The sequence below is a fragment of the Brachyistius frenatus genome, unplaced genomic scaffold (genome assembly GCF_029030835.1).
Source record: "Brachyistius frenatus isolate BFR_SWC_R1_liver_20210118 unplaced genomic scaffold, ASM2903083v1 Contig_283, whole genome shotgun sequence".
Taxonomy (NCBI): Eukaryota; Metazoa; Chordata; class Actinopteri; family Embiotocidae; genus Brachyistius; species Brachyistius frenatus.
Window position 1 is genome coordinate 67,501 of NW_027210882.1, and position 19,778 is coordinate 87,278.

At 42.7% G+C, this 19,778-nt stretch overlaps 1 protein-coding gene across 1 annotated transcript in view; it reads left to right on the forward strand.

Annotated features, from left to right (window-relative positions):
* shisa8b (shisa family member 8b) overlaps window positions 1–19,778 on the forward strand; it is a 34,515-nt gene that overhangs the window by 1,269 nt on the left and 13,468 nt on the right. The window contains exons 2-3 of the mRNA XM_069722171.1: window positions 1–636; window positions 11,948–12,072. The exon at window positions 1–636 is cut by the window's left edge and continues 46 nt beyond it. Of these exons, the coding sequence (XP_069578272.1) occupies window positions 1–636; window positions 11,948–12,072 (761 nt within the window). The remainder of the gene's footprint in view (window positions 637–11,947; window positions 12,073–19,778) is intronic.

The following is a 19,778-nucleotide window of genomic DNA, read 5'->3' on the forward strand; positions in this document are numbered from 1 at the left end:
GGCCACCGACCCTTCCTCCTGCCAACTGTTCTTCCTATTCCTCTTCTCCTTCCTGGTTATCCAGCCATCCCTCACCCAAGACCCATCTGTCACCGCGGTGACGGTAACCGAGGGCGACCCATTCATCGTCCCCACCGCACTGGTCAACCAGACAACCGCGAGCTACGTGGAGACCACCCAGACCACTCCTCTGGAGACGGGGCTTTCCACTCCCAGCAGTGGCGGAGACGCGGATGACGAGGACACCCCTCCGGCTGGCGGGACTCGTTGCATGGGTTACTACGACGTGATGGGCCAGTGGGACCCGCCGTTCAACTGCAACGCCGGCGTCTTTCTGTACTGCTGCGGTACCTGCTTCTACCGCTTCTGCTGCCAGTTCCGCCAGCAGCGGCTGGACCAAAGAATCTGCTCTAACTACGACACGCCCATCTGGGCCAACACCGGCAAGCCGGTGGCCACCATCACCGAGGGCCAGGAGGACCAGGACAGGGACCGCACACACCTCATCGTCTACATCATCTGCGGCGTGGTGGCCATCATGGTGCTGGCGGGCATCTTCACCAAACTGGGCTTGGAGAAGAGCCGCGGAGGAAGCGGAGGAGCAACAGGGACGGTTCAGACTGACCTCAACTCCAGGTGAGGAAGTGTGTAAGCGTGTGTGTGTGTGTGTGTGTGTGTGTGTGTGTGTGTGTGTGTGTGTGTGTGTGTGTGTGTGTGTGTGTGTGTGTGTGTGTGTGTGTGTGTGTGTGTGTGTGTGTGTGTGCGCAACTATGTCTGCGTGTGGCGTTTGTTTGTTGACCACTTTCCTGATGTAACCAAAGAGATGGTTAGAGGTTTGTGTGTTTGGTGTGTGTTCAGTTGTACATTTGTTTGTCTATACACGTGTGTGTGTGTTTGCATGTGTTTTCTGATGCATCGCAGGGATGTTGGAAAGTTGGAAATTCTGACACCTCGTGAAAAGAAATGAAAAAAGATTGAAAACAGAGGAACAAATTTAAGTCTCAGACACGCATTTCATCACAAAACCTGCCAGCTTGGAATTTACAACTTCCAACCTTGAACGTGTGTCTGTCGGCCCACCAACATGTGTGCATGTTTGTATGTTTGCTTACACGTGTTCTGAGTTGTTGTAGCCAAATTAGAGCAGCTCGTCCCAACCCCTGAAAACTTGTTTAGAGCAGCTGATCCCTTTGTCCTGGAGGAGTTTTTAAAGTTAGGGGGAAGACAATAGAATCAGAGAGGAAAGATCTCAAGAACTGAAAGAAAAAGTTGGCAAAAGGGAGTCCATTAATCATAACATGGTATTTTAACATAAGTGTAAAACGCATTGTATATTTTCACTCTCTAATTTTTGTTATGCATGCTGTGAATGAAGTTCAAGCTCATATATCCATATGCCCCCATATACATGGTATCACCCCATGTAATGCACCCACCAGTCCACTAGAGGACACTGTGTCGGGTCACCCTTTGCCTCGCCTAGGCGGGAAAAGTACACGCATGTATGAGCCGTGGAAGAAGGAGGTCATGTGACAAAGTATAGAGAGTGATAAAGTGCGTGGAGGGAGGAGGTCGTTGGTGGTTGGACGAAACAAAGTCCAACATGGATTTATTTTAAGTCACATATTTAAGTTATGAAATATACGCTAAGAAATGTATGACTTACATAGAAATTCTTATTTTAACCCAAATCACAATCTTAAAGCTAACCCTCTGATTTTTCGCACCTAAACCTAAAGCACCTTATTTTTTACTCCTCTGCGAAGCAAAGCGTGACACTGACACACTACCCTCTAGTGGACTGACATGTGTATTACACATTTTTACACGATACCATTTATCCTTCCCTTATTTTGCCTCTGCTCATCATTTTGTAAATGATGTTTCTAATTTTGCATTTTTGTTTTGTTTTATTTCTTTATGCTTGTTTCTTTGTTTATCCTTTTATTGCTTTTGATTTTGATTTACTTTTGTATTTAACCCCCTGTGCACACTTGCTTTGCTTGTAAGCATGACTTATATTTGAAATAAACAAAACAAAAAAAAAAAAAAGACAACTCGAGCAAACTATCCTTGCTGCGGTAGCGCTTTCTTAAAGAAGGAAGATGTTCCCGCTTCTGTGAGAATTCCTTCTTTAGAAACCGGTTAGCTGTCACTGAAAGGGAAAACACAACCTGGTGAGGGAAATAAGCGTCTTTTAGAAATTTCTCTCCCGGAACACACACTCCCGCTGCAGTTGGGTTAAATACACGGTCCGGAGTTCAATCTGCTCGCCTCAGGAAATCATTACAGCAAACAGCGCACAGCATGAGCTCACATCTCCCTGATGAATCCCAAACTATCTAACCCTCGCTGTGGAGCCGCCTCTCTTCCTTTCCTTCTCTATCTCCAGCTTCTCCTTATCTCTCCGAGCGTCTTGTTTTTGATCTCGTTTTCTTCCTCCAATCTCCATTCATCACGTGCCGTTTCTTCCTCTCATACTGACTTTCTTTGTCACAAATCGTGCCGTTTTGGCTCCGGTGGTTGTCTATCTCTGCTTATCCAGTTCGTTTTACTTTCATTCTCTTGCAGCCTTCATTTTTCTTTTCATCCCTCTTTTCTCTCCTCGGGGGCGAAGGCAGGGGCCAGTTTCAGACACTCTGATCTTTATTCATTCCCCCTCCTTTACATCCATCTCCTCATCACTTTTCACCTGCCAAACCTCCTCTGTCTGCCTCACTTGTCTCCTCCTCGCCTCCCTCTGCTTTCATGTATTTCTTACTCTCCCCATTAAAAATGGTATCTCCCATTAACCTGCAACGCAAAACTCATTCTGCGGATAATGCGCAGCCGGGATTAATTTTTCCTGCAGGGTAGCACCTCACTGAAATAGAAACCCTCCGGCTGCATAAACACCCTCCCTCCATGAGCCCATCTTCACAGATTACCGCTCCTCCTTGCGATTAAACAAATTTCACCGAGATTACTGCTTTACCACTTCTGGACTGCGCTGCCTGCACGCTTGTTTAGTTATTAGCCTGCTGACATAAATCCCTGGTCCTAAAGTGTACGTGCAGCTAAGACCTCATGTACTTGATGAGGTGAAGCGCTTGAATAAGTACGTACACACGCCCACTTGAGAGTTGGATATTAAAGTGGTGAAACACAAAAGGAGATGCTGTTGCACCCTTCAAACTCTGCCGTGCACCTGCATTTCTGATGCTCTCTTTCCTTCCCGCCACCTTTTTCTCGCTCTCAACATCCTGCCAGCAGAAGGTGATTAATACTGAAATCCCACCAGTTTTCCCAAATCAGCTTTGAAAGTTCAAATCCAAAGTGATCCTCCTTCCCACACTCACACACACACACACACACACACACACACACACACACACACACACACACACACACACACACACACACACACACACACACACACACACACACACACACACACACACACACACACACACACACACACACACACACACACACACACACACACCTTCCAGTAAATGTACCCCTCCACTTGTTCCAACCACACGCGGTTCAGTGTGTTCGCACACTGAGCTAATCCTCCGCCAACAATAGGGAACAGAGAGGCACCGCCTTAGGTCATACGTGTCACGTCTAATGAAAGGCCTCGACTGGAGAGAGGCTGGCTTTACACTGAGAGAGTAAACAAACACCAATGACCTTCATCATTTTACACACACACACACACACACACACACACACACACACACACACACACACACACACACACACACACACACACACACACACACACACACACACACACACGCACGCCCGCACGCACGCGCACACACAAACAGTGATTTATAGTTCAATTAACAACAAGAATGATAGTGGTGGCATTTAGTTTGCGTGAGCACAGTTCAGATCACACACGGAGAGAGGTCAGGATAGCCAGGAGGCGAGATGCACCGCAGCACAACATACAGGTGAGAGGGGCCCAGGACCACCGCGGTGGCAGCAGAGGTCACATGGTTCAAACAGAGTGGGCAAGTGTATCTCTACTACGTACAGTAGAATTCATTTTATGTTTTGAAGGAAACTGTGAGCAGATCAATATATTTGGCAGGAATGTTGACATTGAATGCATCAGTACCAGTAAGTAGCTGGCAAACAGTTCAATTTTGGTCATTCACAAACTGCTTACGGTCCTGAAAAAAGCTTGCGTAAAAAAAAAAGAAAAAGAAGAAGAAAATGATGGTTTTCTCGACATTCTGGAGATACACGGTTTTCACCCGCCGTCCCTGTTACATGCATTCAGATTTACATGTCTGATTTGCATGTCGTCTGTACCCAGCGTGTGCTGTGTTCACAGCAGTAGACCTTTCGGCCTTCGTCACCGTCACTTAAATGCTTTGACTGCTCTGCCTTGATTTAAGGCGGACAGATAAGCAATACTCAATCCAGCGCAGCTGTACATTTGGGCTGTCGCCGCACTCCAAACGTTACAGACCCTCTCTTACTCTCTTTCAAAGACGTGGGACATTTTTGGCACGTTGATGTGATTTTGAATGACAGTTTTGTAGCTTTTGGGCCAAAAATGTTAGGTGATGGTTCCACTTTCCAATAAGTAAAGGTTTGTTTTAGTTGAGTTTAACTGCTTCATAAATGGTTGATAAATGCCAAATACATCAATAATAAGCATTAATAGGAGAAATATTTGGTTGTTAGACAACACTTATGTTAGTAGATCTTTCAGTACAACTTACACCTCTTTTTGATAGAGCTTTAAAACTCTCTTGATGGTGTACTAAAAACAGTAAAACCAAAGTTATAAAATAGAATAGCATGAATAACAGACTCAGCTATCTGCTTCCTCTATAACATACTGTAATAACCTGCAGGGGAAAACCACTCTACAGTGAAATCAATGCAAAACCATATTGTAAAATGTAGTAAAGTGTTAATTCATTGATTTTCCAGACATCGTTCCTGCTGCTGGCACAACCAACGCGCACTCTGATGTACACATGTTGGAAATACGCATGAGCATCATTCCAGCTGTGTACTGTCGCTATCGTTTCACTGTGACTTATAAAGGTCTTAGGAGAGAGGAAAAGACAGACTCCAGGCAGGAACCAAATCACACCACTGTGATCCATAAATACCCAGTATATGTGAGAAACAACTTTTGCACTAAGAGTTGGAAAGAAAAGACGTTTTCAGTGAAGTTTTCTCCCCCTCTGCTCCACTTTCATGGCTCTCCCCTCCCTCCTCATCCATCCTGCCTTCTGATCACCCCGAGGGTGGAGCTGTCACTCTCCATCACCTCTCACCTGTCACCAATGTGAGTGTGCGAGTACGTCTGCATGCATGTATGCCTGCGAGTGAATGTGTTCAAGTGCGCACATGTATGGGCCTGCGTCACCACTTGCCGCAATTCCTCCCAAAAGTGAAAGGACATGTAAGCTGACAGATTCCTGGCTGTATCAGATGTGACAATTTCCACCCTGCAGCTGCTTTACCTTCCTCTCTCCTCTTCAGTCCTGCCAGGCTTCGCTGGGCCCACACACACTTAAATGTGGGTCAGCGCCCACTGACTTCAAGGGTTTGGTTGTGCGCTGGTTCTGTGTTTGTCTTTGCGCTTGGTCTGTTTATCAGGGTGACGATGCTGAAAAAGGTATGCAGCTGTTTGTCTGTCGGGTCTCGAGGGGGGGCATCTCAAAATTTTAGGGTGTTCGAAATAGTTTATGCGGATATGAAAATGTTGTCGGTCAGAGTCGAGCTCATATCAGTCAAAACTGGAGTAGATGGGAGCATCACACACACAGTGAGCTCATTTCATCCTACTCCCATACTTCTAATGGGCCATCTGTCTCCAGATTCAAATAAACATGAAAACCAGCCACAAAAAAAAAAAAAAAAAAAAAAAAAACTCTGAGAACTATAAGCTACTTGGAAAGTTTTAATTTACCCCAGAACTGAGTTTTCTCTGTTTCAAGGCAGCTGAATGCAGAAAAATCACTTGGCAGAACAAGTTAGCTTATTAGCATAGAAAGATTTAGATACTAACTGCTGAATAATATAACCAAAACATTATGTTGGCTGCTCGTTACTTTTATGAACATCTGAAATGCTCTGCAGGCACTAGATGCTGAGAAGTAGGTTTTCCATGCATATTACAATCACAGCTCTCTGCACGTCTAACGGGCTGAGTGGATGGTCAGATGTCACCGTGGTGTTTAGGCCTTATCTAATGGCAAAAAAAAAAAGTACAGCTGATTTCATTTATGTGATGCACAAATAAACTTTACTAAAAGGAACGTCAACCTGCATATTAAATTAGTTTTATTACAAAATTTATCAGACATACTGTAGCAGCAGTTTCTTCATTGGTTGAGTTGCTCTCTTTACTTCAGACTAAATTTGTAACTAGCATTATTTTTGATAAACATTATCCCACCTCAAAACTCATTTAGTAGCTGTTCTGGAGCTTTTTATTGTTTCACATGATCCTCATCAGTAGATTTAGTTTGCTAAATTGTCATATGGGACTACATTATTTTGAGCACCTCAAGTGGCTCTCCATCCACACTATCTCATTGGTAGAGACTTAAAGGCCATTCAAAAGCCTAAAATTCCTAAAAAAAAATAAAAAAAATACCAGAGACAATAGAGCAGACATTGCAGAAAAATCTAAAAGCATAAGTATCTGCACAAAAAAAAAAAACCTTCATCTCTGTGTGCAGGCTTTTGTGTGAGTTTGTGTGTCTCAGACGTGACTTGTCATTATGTCACTTTTTATCACTAATCGTCAGTGACAGCGAGGCTGGTTTCAACTGTACCTTTGATGAAAAGCGGGAGCGATGAATGACAAGAGAGCACTGACAGCGGAGGGGAAATAAAGAGATTGTGACACGGAGCTATATATCTGCCACTGTCGCTCTACTTTTTCAACGGATGATCTAAATGTTGTGTTTTTATAGATAAATCATATGAAGAATGCTAGAAAGCGGTTTTAGACGGACAGATGAACGTATACAGTAAAACGGGCGGCAGACAAATTAGAAGACAGGAAGAGTCAGTCAGGCTGATGGGTTCAGTGGAGGGAGATCACTGATCTGTTGCCCTGTGTGTATTTGTGAGTGTGACAGATAGAGGTTAACAGCTGTCCTCGGGAAAAGGCCAGAGATGAAACACACTTATCAATGTATCCGTCAGTATGTGTAAGTGCCGCAGTCTGACGTGTAAATAAACTGTAAAAAAAATCTTTTTAAAAAAAATCTTTATCAGAAAAAAAAAAATCCAATATTTGGATATAAATCCACCGGAAGGCCAGACATCAAATGATGGTGCATCTACAACAGTGTATCCACATGCAGTCACAGGATCAATCATGTGTACATGAATGCATTAAGAGGACATGTGGACTGTATGCTGTATAGTACTTCCTGAGTTTATTATTGTATTCAGAGCATTACATGTGAGAGCAGTCAATGGAGTCCTGCTGCAGAGAGATAGTGAGTTCTTGTTATTATCAGTGGTAACTAATCACTGTGCATCCTAATCTGCCTGATCTGGGTGGAATAATTGATTGTTACAGGACATTAGTAAAGTCTCATCTCAACGTGGCGGTAATGTGATGAGAAAGCACGGAGGAACCCGATGATCTCACAGATCACAGGCACAAAACTCTTACATGACATAGTAATAAAGAGCCGTGGGAAAGGTGAGCTGAGGGTTACTCCTGGAATATATAAACAGCATATGTATGCTGTTAAGGTTTGTGAACTCAGAAGAAATAACTTTCACAGTGAAAGCTACCGGAGGAGTTTGAGTCAGGGTAATAAAGTAGGAAGTGGAAGGTGGTCTGCTGAGGCTTGACTAGACCTGCACTCACAGCATAGATGTTATGATCTCATGTAGGGAAGTGTGGATGTTTTTTTTCAATCATTCATGTCCAGTTTGACCAATCAAACCTTTAACCATTGGTTGAAATCCTGTTAATTCTTGCAATTGAAAGACCACAAACAAGAAAAGTTCTGATTACAGTAACTTGACATTCGTACAGATTCAGTGCGGCAGCTTGACGCTATGAATCATTTGTTATTTATTGCGAGGGGGTTTACAGACATACAGTAATGTTAATGTTACCGACTGGATTGTAGTCTCCAAGATATCGAGTATGTCCTGTGAAACGAACAGCGAGGGAACACAGCAGAAGGTGGAAATAGCCAATAGAAGCGAGCTGACCAGGAAGTGTTGCCAACCTTCTTAGAAACCCACAGCACAGTAATAGATTTCAAGTCCCTGGAATCACTTCTTATAAATTGTTTAGTATAAATGGCAAAAGTGTGGTAAAATATTAAAAATCTGAAATAAATCTGTCGATATGTCTGTGTTCGGTTAAGATTTTAAAATCCTCTTTAGACCTCTAGCATGGACTCCTCAGATAAGATAATAGATTAAAACTGCACTCACTGATGCCACTTTGACAAAACTAGATGAACTTACTGTCAGTGAAACAATTTGGAAGACAAACAGTAGTCACTGGCAGCACATGAACTGTAAACCTGCATTTATTTATTCACGGTCATGATTGATTCAGACTTCTTCATTTGCAACTATACAGCACACAGTTTCTATCAATCCAGCCCACCCTGTAAGTATTAACCTTTTAACCAGCTGCACGGCCATCTTCACTCTTTCAAAGGCATCCACAAAAACTCTCATGGAGCTCAGCCAGCGCTCCATAAACACCACACAGCCTGGAGACAGGTGCATTTTTTGTTGCAGATTAAAAGTCCAAATCAGCAAGTTGTTTAAGCGGCGAGCCAAGAGAAGAGTGCGCGGAGGCCCGAGGCGCCGCACGGCAATGAGTCAGAGAGGAGATGAGGAGCAGAGAGAGACTGGAGGAGAGGAAGACAAACGGCACGGTTTAAAGAGGAGGAAGAAGGGAAAGAGACAGATTTAGGGCTGAGTTTAGCTGAGGAGGGGGCAGGTAGAGAGAGACTGAGAAGACGGAGAGGAAAAAGAATTAAAAACTAAAGAGAGAAGACGAGAGAAAGTGATTTAAATCTTCGCGGAGCAGCGGGCGTTTAAGTCTTTTTGTTGTGGGTTGCAAATGTTAAGAAAAGCAGAAAAATTCACATCATAATCTAATATGCACTTTCACAAACACACACACACACACACACACACACACACACACACACACACACACACACACACACACACACACACACACACACACACACACACACACACACACACACACACACATGCACAGTGTGTGTGAAAGGATTCACAATAAGATTAAGCTCTGAATTGATTTGAATGAATGAATATAATTTGCTGTTGCGAAATCCGGTCCCATAAATAGAGTTTAACTCAATCAGTTCAAGGAGTTTCAAGTGTTCAGACGAGAACTCCAACACTAAACGACCTCATTAAAGTGTGATTGTTTTTTAGGGTTTTATTTTTGTTGTAACTGAAGTCAAATGTCCCAAACTTTTCAGACCATGTAGCACGATGTGCCGAACCAAATTCCCCAAGTACCACTTCCCACTGCAGGTACCTTTCTATTCTAAGATTAAATTCCCTTATTTGCATGCAATAGCCTCAGAAAGGATAAATAACAATTACCTGAGACCGCTGTGTCAAAATCAAAGACTACATTTACATTTCTTGCCCATGACAGAGTGTTAAGGACACATTGACCCCTGCAGGAGCCACTTCTTGGCATCTGTGGCGGTGTTGCTCAACATCACACCTACAGATAGTTTCATCAGAGAAGTGGCCAAAGGGACTCACTTTTCTGTTTGACAGGTTGGGTGTGAACATGCTGCCGCCGGCTGTCACTGTCGGGTCGGTCATATGTGTGTGTTTTACGTACCTGTGCATGTATAAGTGTGTGTGTGAGTGTGTGTGTGTGTGTGTGTGTGTGTGTGTGTGTGTGTGTGTGTGTGTGTGTGTGTGTGTGTGTGTGTGTGTGTGTGTGTGTGTGTGTGTGTGTGTGTGTGTGTGTGTGTGGTACTGGGGGCTAAACACATGAGCTTCATCAGCAAAACAGAAGCACCAGTGTTTGAATTATTGATCAAGGGAGTGAATACCATCAATAGTGTAAATTCAGCAAATGCATAGGGAGCGGAAATGTGTATATCCAAAGTAGTGTGTGTGTGTGTGTGTGTGTGTGTGTGTGTGTGTGTGTGTGTGTGTGTGTGTGTGTGTGTGTGTGTGTGTGTGTGTGTGTGTGTGTGTGTGTGTGTGTGTGTGTGTGTGTGTGTGGTGAAGTAGTCAGGTACTGTATTTCTTCACCTGATTCATAATTAAAAAATTAAATTAAAAAAAAGTCCTGGCACATACATCTGTAAACGGGGATGTGTGTGTGCAAACACATCAAGATCTGAGTCCAAAATGAGACCATATTGCACATATGTCATGCAGCTAAAAGGCCGGCGGTCGTACAGCTGACTGGAATCTGTCCTAGAGGACACGTTGAACGAAACATATAATCACACAGCAAGGAGATGAGCCACTAAAAAAACTGACAAACTGAAAAGATTGACCATAAAACCCACAGTAAAAAATGCAAAACAAAAATAAAAATACAGTTCTTTGGTTAAATTTTGTAGATTTAATGAAAACAAAAAAAAAATCTTCCAACATTTCGGGTCACAATACAAATAGATAACTTTGTAAAAACAACAGGCAGCATCATATGGCTTTTGGCGGATTCAAATCTCAGATTTTGCTGATGTGGCATTATTAAAAACCAGGAACAGGAACCTGTTTTGACTACATTTGATGATAACACTTTAAATGAGTAATCCAGAACAACTGTTAGAAATAGCATGATTACATTATTGATTTTATTAAAGTGATACAAATATACATTATTGACTGTTGTATGAAAACTTTGTCACCTCAGTGGTTCCACAACCTTGGAAACGAAGCCACAATTTAACCGTGCGCACGTCCATGTGCACACTCGTGCAGGTGCGCTGTTGTTTTTAAACAAACTGCACTACACCCCTGTAGATTTAACAAAACACACACACACACACACACACACACACACACACACACACACACACACACACACACACACACACACACACACACACACACACACACACACACACACACACACACACAGCAAACACATTTTCCCCTGAGATGGGGGTGTCCTGTAAATGAACTGGGTGGATGTGTTTGTTCGTGGATGCGTGTGTGTGTGTGCAGACATTCCAGCTGTTGGGGGAAGCCCTCTCAGGAGAGCAGAGATGCACATCTGTAAGAATAACAGATGTTTGCTATCTCACTAGTGACCTGTGGTGTTCTTTTTTTAATCAAGCTGTGCAACTTCTCTAGTGTCAATAATAAATCTCTTCATTTATTTTCAAGTTGAAGGATGATAATGAATCATGTTTTATGCATCTCCTTGTCTTGACTGATCCGCGATCAAGTTTCTCAGTAAACCAAAAGCTCCTGTTTGTTTTGAGTTTCCGTTGAAAATTCTGTTTTGTTATTATCCCATTGTTGAGGTTCGTTTTTATTCTGAGCTTTTTCATTACACTATCTCTGGCTCGTTGCCTGGATGGGTGAGAACAGAGAACATAGTTTATATTTGTCCATGTGAACACTGCAGCAAACGAGGGATGAAATGTTTGTCCTATTACTAACATCTTTTCTTAATCGTGTTACACTCGTTACACCTCATTCGTTTGGTCAATCATTTACACATTCAGAACACTACAAACTACACGGAGCGATGCAGTTACACAGATAAGCGGTAAAATCCAATGTTTTATAAAAGTGTAACTCGGTTTATCAAATCAAATTACATGCTGAGTTGTGTTAATGTGTGTGTGTGTGTGTGTGTGTGTGTGTGTGTGTGTGTGTGTGTGTGTGTGTGTGTGTGTGTGTGTGTGTGTGTGTGTGTGTGTGTGTGTGTGTGTGTGTGTGTGTGTGTGTGTGTGTGTGTGTGCAGGACTCTGACAGACCTGCTGAAGCAGCAGGGAGCTGAAGTGAGCTCAGTGGAGAATGCCACGGCCAGTCCGCCCAGCGGAGGGAGAGCCAACGGCATCTCAGCCAGGATGCTGCGCAGCAGGAGTGGTGAGTGCAGAGAGAGAGTGAGCAAGCACACACACACACACACACACACACACACACACACACACACACACACACACACACACACACACACACACACACACACACACACACACACACACACACACACACATCCACAATACACAGGTAGAGCTAATGAGGGCAATGCAGGAGACAGATATCCCGACTCTACGTCTTGATGCACGCTCAACAAACCGGGGAGAAAATCCTCGAAAGATTAATCAGTTCACGGGGATCCAAAGTTTAGTGGGAGAAGAGAAAATGTTGGGACAGCCGCTGTCTGAACGGAACCGAGTGATGATTTCATACGTGGCAGGAGTGTCAGAACAGTTATTTCCCAACGCGTCTACGTGGCTTCCTAACACCAAAACACTGCATCAGAAATTAGTCCATGACAAAAATCGGTTCCCCAGCACAAGCAGAGCGAAAATAGTGTTCACGGTTAAGAGCCGGAAGGATTACCATGAATTGTACTTTGGGGAAACCAAACTTTGGCTCCTGATGAAATGATTAAACTTTCTGGGGTACGTCTAATTCCTGGTGTAAAAGTAGGGACAAGTTCATTCAAAGTGAACTTGTGTTTTTGTCCGTGTGTATAAAGTCAATTTTAACCACATTTCCATATTAAATCTATTTTAAATTAAAAAAAATTAGAGCACAATTTTAGAGGGACCTTTGAAGCAGCTTCTGCACAGCAGATAAATTTAAACACATTTTGCATCTGTTTCTTTATGTCTGGATTTGCATAATGAACAGTGTTATATGCAGGGTGGCACATGTGATGAAATAACTCGGTCCGATTGTGCAATTAAAGCTGAAACATTCACAGAGGATCAAGGAAAGTATTCATGCACTGCTAATTATGTTCGGAAAGCCATCCATTACCAATCCATTCATCCAGTACAAGGTCGCAGGGCTGGAGGCTTTTCTAACACACACTGCTCTGAGACAGACAGGTCACCGGTCCATCGCAGGGATGACACACACACACACACACACACACACACACACACACACACACACACACACACACACACACACACACACACACACACACACACACACACACACACACACACACACACACACACACACACACACACACACACACTGGGAAGTTCTCACATACATTTCCCAACGATTTTCTAAAACCAGGAGACCCAAGAGTAAACTGACACTATAAATCAGGAGTCTCCAACCTCTTTTCCTCTGTGAACTACTTTGACAAAATGAAAGTGTCTGAGAGTTGCTCATGTTTAATAACATTTATTCACATAGCTGAGCTCTAGCCAAACCAGCTGAATATGTTTCTGTCATGTGAACAATAACAACTTATTAATCAACAAACACCTCGATCACAACAGCTGAAATTTAACAGCGTGTGCATGCTTTTTTTTCTTTATGCTTTTAACTTGAAAAGTCGGTATTCAGCCGACCAGTGGGGTAACTTTGATCTCTCACTCACTCAGTGACAGACACTTGTTTATAGCTCTGACACCGCTGTTGCAGTCCAGCCAAAACTATTGTGTTTATGTTATTTACCTAATTTATGAGCACCTGTTTCTTTTTGGCTCAGTGTGAGAGTCTCTGCTGTGTTTCTGAACTTTGGTATATATAAGAGCCACGAGTGTATTATTAAATTTGAGTTTCGGGAATATTAGTAATTTAATTTCTGAATTATGCTCATTGTGCAAGAACTAACATATGTAAAATATATATATATCTTTTTTGTGATATAATGACGTCATGACGGCAGCAGGTGCCAAACAGAGAGCTGCGTTATGGCACGGGAGCACATAGTTTTTCTGCCGTGTCACACAGTTTATTATTTTGTGTTTTCAGTTAACTTTTGCTGCGTAAAATAAAAGATAAAAGGAAAAGAGTTAAAAGATCTCCTGTCATTCGCGTAACAAAAGGAAGTCGCTGCCTGCAGCTCATTTGCGGCTTAACAATGGACAACAGAGACAGAACGCCGCTACAGTATAAATGTAAGAATGAATTGGCTTTTGAATGTTACTTTCTATGAATGTTTTCATCACTTCTTTTTAAATCACATAGAGCAACACGCACAACTTGCATCTTTCTATCCCTTTTTACTGGTAAGTGCTCCAAACTTGTCCTGTACGACGCACACACTCACACCTCATCTCACAAATGATCTCCCGTTCAGAGTTACTCGGTACCGTCTTCTTCAAGGTCACAACGTTCGTTTGGGGCGTCTTAATACATTTCTATGCTTTGTTATTTCAACGGGAGCTCAGAGTCTCGGTTCCACCGCTCCAACCTTTAGATCACCTCACTGCCACCTGACTGTTTTCAGTTGACTTTATTCCCGCAGCATGAACACAGAGGGGAGATGTTGGTGAAACCTCGTGCAAGCCAAATGCTTGAATTACAGTATTTCAATAGGGAGAGGAAGACACTCTGCGGTATGGCAGCTTGAGGCACTTCTGCATCGGCCTCATTTTTCAGAGCCGGAAGCTACGAGCACTTTTATATTCCGTCGATCGTCTAAATCTGGGGTGACTTGTGCATCTGTCTGAGACGCCAGCGGACCGTGATGGACAGTCACGTGACATCTACACAGGCCAACAGAGGAGGCCAATAAAAACGTAGGGGTCTCACGTTTGGAGAGCTGTTAGTGTGAATGTATGTTTTGCGCCGTGAACCAACGTGAGACTGTGTTGCTGGTGTTCCTTACTGGCACTGGGTGGTGAGGCTTATTTTGGGAAGAGGACAAAGTGAGACACCAAACAATAGCGCATCTCCATCTGTAAGTAGAACACATGCTTGTTGCACGTGCAACACTTGTGCAATACACACACACACACACACACACACACACACACACACACACACACACACACACACACACACACACACACACACACACACACACAACATGCACACAGCTTAATTAGTATTTAAATGTAAGCAGGCTGAACCCCTACAGGCAACATGTGCCTTTTCCCTCCGATTTCTATCCAGATCCAGAAGTCTGCTTCAAACGCTGGTTTCAACCAGGTACACGCTGCTCCGAGTGGAGAGGCAGAGCAGGAGTGCCGTTATATTTTTCATGTCTGGACTGTTTTGTTTGGTGCATAAGAGCGACTGACCGTGCATGTGGGCCTCCATGGGTAGGGATTAGTATGCACTGGTGTTCGGCTGTATGTGAACACGAGAGGGATGGACTGTTTGATACGAGAGGCTCCCTGAAGCTTCTATATTCACATCCTGACATACAGTATGTGGCGGACACTTTGATTAATTTCATCGATTACGTGCACTTGAAAAGGGCAACAAATTGACCGGCTGAAATTAACACTAAACAAGAGGGAAACAGATGTTTGACGGGCAGCTGCCGTATTACTTCGTCTCAAAGTTGCGGCAGACGGCCTGCGCTGCAGCACGAAAAGAAAAGTGCATGTGAAATCAGTCATCTATGATGGAGTGAATAAGAAAAGTATGAGAGCAGCTTAGTTGACTGGTCAGTTGGGAACCATGAAGCCAGTCCATGTTTTACAGATTCCTGAGAACTTCTCAGCCCTGCAGTTATCAAATCATAAATAATAAGACGGATCAGCTGATCTCAGTAACTGATATCTGCTGACTGATTGAAAGTGGGCTGAAATGAGCTATTGGTAATGCTTGCTTAGGAAAAGAAAAATCTGCAGTCATGTGTCATCGTTGAACAGCAGGTTATTACTTGTCAAAATAAAACGCACACACACCATGTACAGTACTCTCCACACTGAAGATTCCACGGAAGACGGCTCGGCTCGGCTCTACTCATTTTATTTTTTATTTTTCACAGTCTGTGGATGGTATCTGGTACCTGGTAATATTTTAGTGTCGAGGTTCCAAGCAAGCAGAGCCGATACTAAAAGATGATGTGAAAACACTGCAGACCACAATTTCCACAGTCTCTCTTTGTAGGTGCACGCTCGAGGAAGTTTTTGTCCCGTATCTTCATCACTGGAAGCAGTTTGTTGTCCAAATAAATCAATGTGGCTTAGAAGTTTTGCACCCGCTGACTATTATAGTCTATTATTAGCGAAGCTAGTCTTGTGTCGAACTCTGTTCCCCCAATAATATGTGTTCCCTCATGCTCCACCTGCATTAAAACACTGATGTGGAGACACATTCAGAGCAAAGCTGTGTGCTCGTACGAATGAAGTCTTAAGAAGAGTCATGAAGCCCAAACTTATCTTCCTTACAGTCTGAGTCTGTGGAAGTTCTACAGTTGAAGTTCACATGAACACGAACGCCATTACAGAATTCCTCAATGCATCTAGTGCGAACTAGAGATGGGCATTTCAAGTAAAAATACATTTCGATATTCGTTTGGAACGATTTGATTATTCACCATCACCGTGTTTTTCTTCTCTTTTATGTTGTTTAATGGCAGTTGGCAAACAGATTTTTCAAGCAATACTGTAACCTTCTGGTGGGAGTAATGTAATACAACTGGGTGCTGGTACAAACAGGGGAAATAAGGGAGGACGATTGACGAATATACTAATCGATTTTTTTTTTTTTATATTCTATGGACTATATGAATATTCAAAAATCAAGATCCATCCCCGGTCCGAAAACACAGTTATCGATTGAAAAGAAAGAAATGATATGAGAAATGAGAACTTGGCCTCTAGGCTGTTGTCTAACACGTCACCTGAACGCCATCCACAAATGTCTTTTTGTTTTATTTGGTCACAAAATGGTTTTAAGCAAACTCACAGCCTGACATTTGAGGGTCGACACATCAGCGCATCTCATCATGAATCACCTCGCTGTGTCCCAGATCTTCATCCTCTCTTCACCCCTGTCTGAACTCGCGCATCAGTAGCGAGAGTATATTTGTGGTTGTTTTATTTTTAAGGCTGTCAAGATGTCGAATTAAAGCAGGCACACAATGTGTATGTAAATGTAATGCAAAGTGTTTCCTGATTGAGCCGCGGGACAAAGTGGAACACCGCATAGATTGTCCGGGCAGAAAACAGATGAACAGTATTGGTTTTTCCATTGTAGACAAGATGGCAGACGGGCCTTTGGAAAAAGTAGTGCTCATTACACACAGAGTGATTAAACGGGTTTGAACTGACTGGAGTGGTGTTAAAAGGACTGATGGCATTTAGTCTGCGGCTGACAGTTTGCTTTTAAAATGAGACGTGACATTTCAACAAAGAAACTACGAGATCTTCCTCTAACAAACGAGATGTTGAATTCAGAAGCAGTAAAAACCCTTTTGCCTAATTCAGAACGCTCGGGGTTCTGCAGCTACAGTATATGTGGTCTGACCAGTAGTTAGTGGTGGCTAATATTAAAGGGATAATTTGTCTTTTTGTGGGGTTGTATGAGGTGTCCATCGAGAGGGTTTTACTTGCAGTAGATGGGGGTGGACATGTCCTCAAGTTTGGAGATGGAGGCAGCGGTACTGCCATGGAAGCAAATCAATATAATACACATTAAAAAAAAAAGCCAATCTTAATATAAGGTACACTGTTTTTAGAATATTTTCACTGCTTTGCAGTCAGACAACTCTTTCAGTTGGGGAACTGAAGCCATTATGTCTCTCTCTTCAAAGCCACCAGGCTCCTTTGACGAAACCAGGAATTTTACTTTGCAGAACGCAGAAGTTGCTACCGCTCCTTTGATTGATTGGTTTGTTTGTGCAACTTTATTGTTTTAAATCTTTAACGAGTTAAAACACCCCGATTGTGTTTGGATTAAAGAAGCTTAGATAAAGAGTTGCATCCAAATACCCAAATCTGAATCTCTTCTCATCAGGGCACTTTCAGATCAAAATGGTTTAATAAGGTTCAAAAGAGAATCAAAAGTCACAGCTTTTGAACACATACAAATTTACAACAAAGCATTTTTCAAAGTTGGTGAATTATTAAACACAGTAACAGAACATTTTACAGACAACAGCACCCGGCAGGAGGAGGTTTAGTTTCCTTGCTTACTTTCCAAAGTACTGAATGTGCCTATTAGGTAGGTAGGTAGGTAGGTATATACTTTATTAATCCCCGAGGGGAAATTTTTACTCCCAAAGCAAAAGTGATTTAACACTCAGTCAGGTCATTGTGAGCTGTTAAGCCTTTTCTCCGTCACTATAGAAAGGATGCAGGTCCAAGGACAGAGATCTGAGAACTCCACTTAACTATGACGATGGACATCAGCACAATTGTCTTAATTAAGGGATTTTTTTTTTTTCTTGGGGGAAAAAAAACCCTCTAAATATGTAATTTTAATGTACAAAGATGAGTTTAATCAATGCCAGGAGAGACTAGAGAACACTAAAGTCACACAATGACAGAAGTAAACTAACTTCTCAAAGCAGCAGCAGAACTGCAGTTCATGTGTTGTGCAAACGTAAAATTGCTGCTTTTGTCAAAGGAGTCTGGTGACTTTGAAGAGACCATAGATGGATGTAACAATGAAAATAATCAAAATAAATATATTTGTTCAGTCTTCATCAAACTTTAAAGCCTACGTCTGAGCATCGTGTCCCACACGAACATACTCTTTGCCCCTTCTTTGTGGTTTGTTGGGATTTGGTCACTCTACGTACACTTGAAGTGATCTTTGATTTTTTTTTTTTTTAAGGCTGAAATACATTTTGTTACCATCCCTGTCCACAGCTTAGCTTAGTGTAACAAGTGTGACTGAGTCAGTTTGCCAACTTTGTGACTCTTCTCTACTCTTCAGGATGTTTAGCGTAAAAGCACATTTAACCCTTAGCTAGCAGAGTAGGAGGCGTGTGGCTTTCAGCTGGCAAGCATTTTTTTTTTAGACTTCCAAAGTTTCAATTATTAATTTCATCCTAATCTTCTTCCTCACACCAGGGAAGAACTTGTATGTGGAGGTTTTCCTCTTCACCCCTTCATTTAAATCCCTCTGGTAACTAACATATTCTGTTTCATAGTGAACTATGTCACATTACTGAGGCTAGAGAAGCTCCGACTTCTGTTTCACTGTGACTTTAAAGGATCCAAATGTCAAAAAGTCACAAATCTTTAAAGTCACATATTTTGAGATTTACATGAGCTATCACCGCCCGATGTTCACCGAGAACAGGAGGCAAATATTCGGTCCAAAAGTCTCCCAACAAACATGAGTCACTGCGTAGAGAAAGCTCGAAGCAAAAAGCGTTGACCTATTTATCAAAGACGACTGCAGAAGTAGTATGACCCAGTAACAAATCACTCTTCGCAACACAAATTTCACCTTTTCTTCTCTCGCGTTGTGGTTTTATTTTTTTTTTCTCGTCCTACCCCAGCTGTCAGAAGAGTTGCTTTGAGTGCTTGTCTCCTCCAAAATGTTTTTCCTGCACTCTCAACTCTTCCCTGGGGTCATAAGAGGCAAACTACTTATTCCTGTAAATTAATGATCGCGTTAAGGATCTGTTCCTCCCTCCCGCTCATGTCATGTTGATTATTCTGACAAAAAACACGTGTACAACCAAGTCAGCACACCGCGCGGAGTGAGGACTGGAAAGTTTGTGGGTTGTGTTTGACTGCAGTAAAAGATGATGCACACCGACTTTCACATACGATCGTTCTGTTGACAGACTCACTCGGCCTTCTCGCCTCATTCTCCAGCACTGAAGTCTTGTTCTTTACCATCTCGCAGACCATCGCACAGACACGCGGAGATGTTCGTATTTCGTCGTGGTGATGACAGAT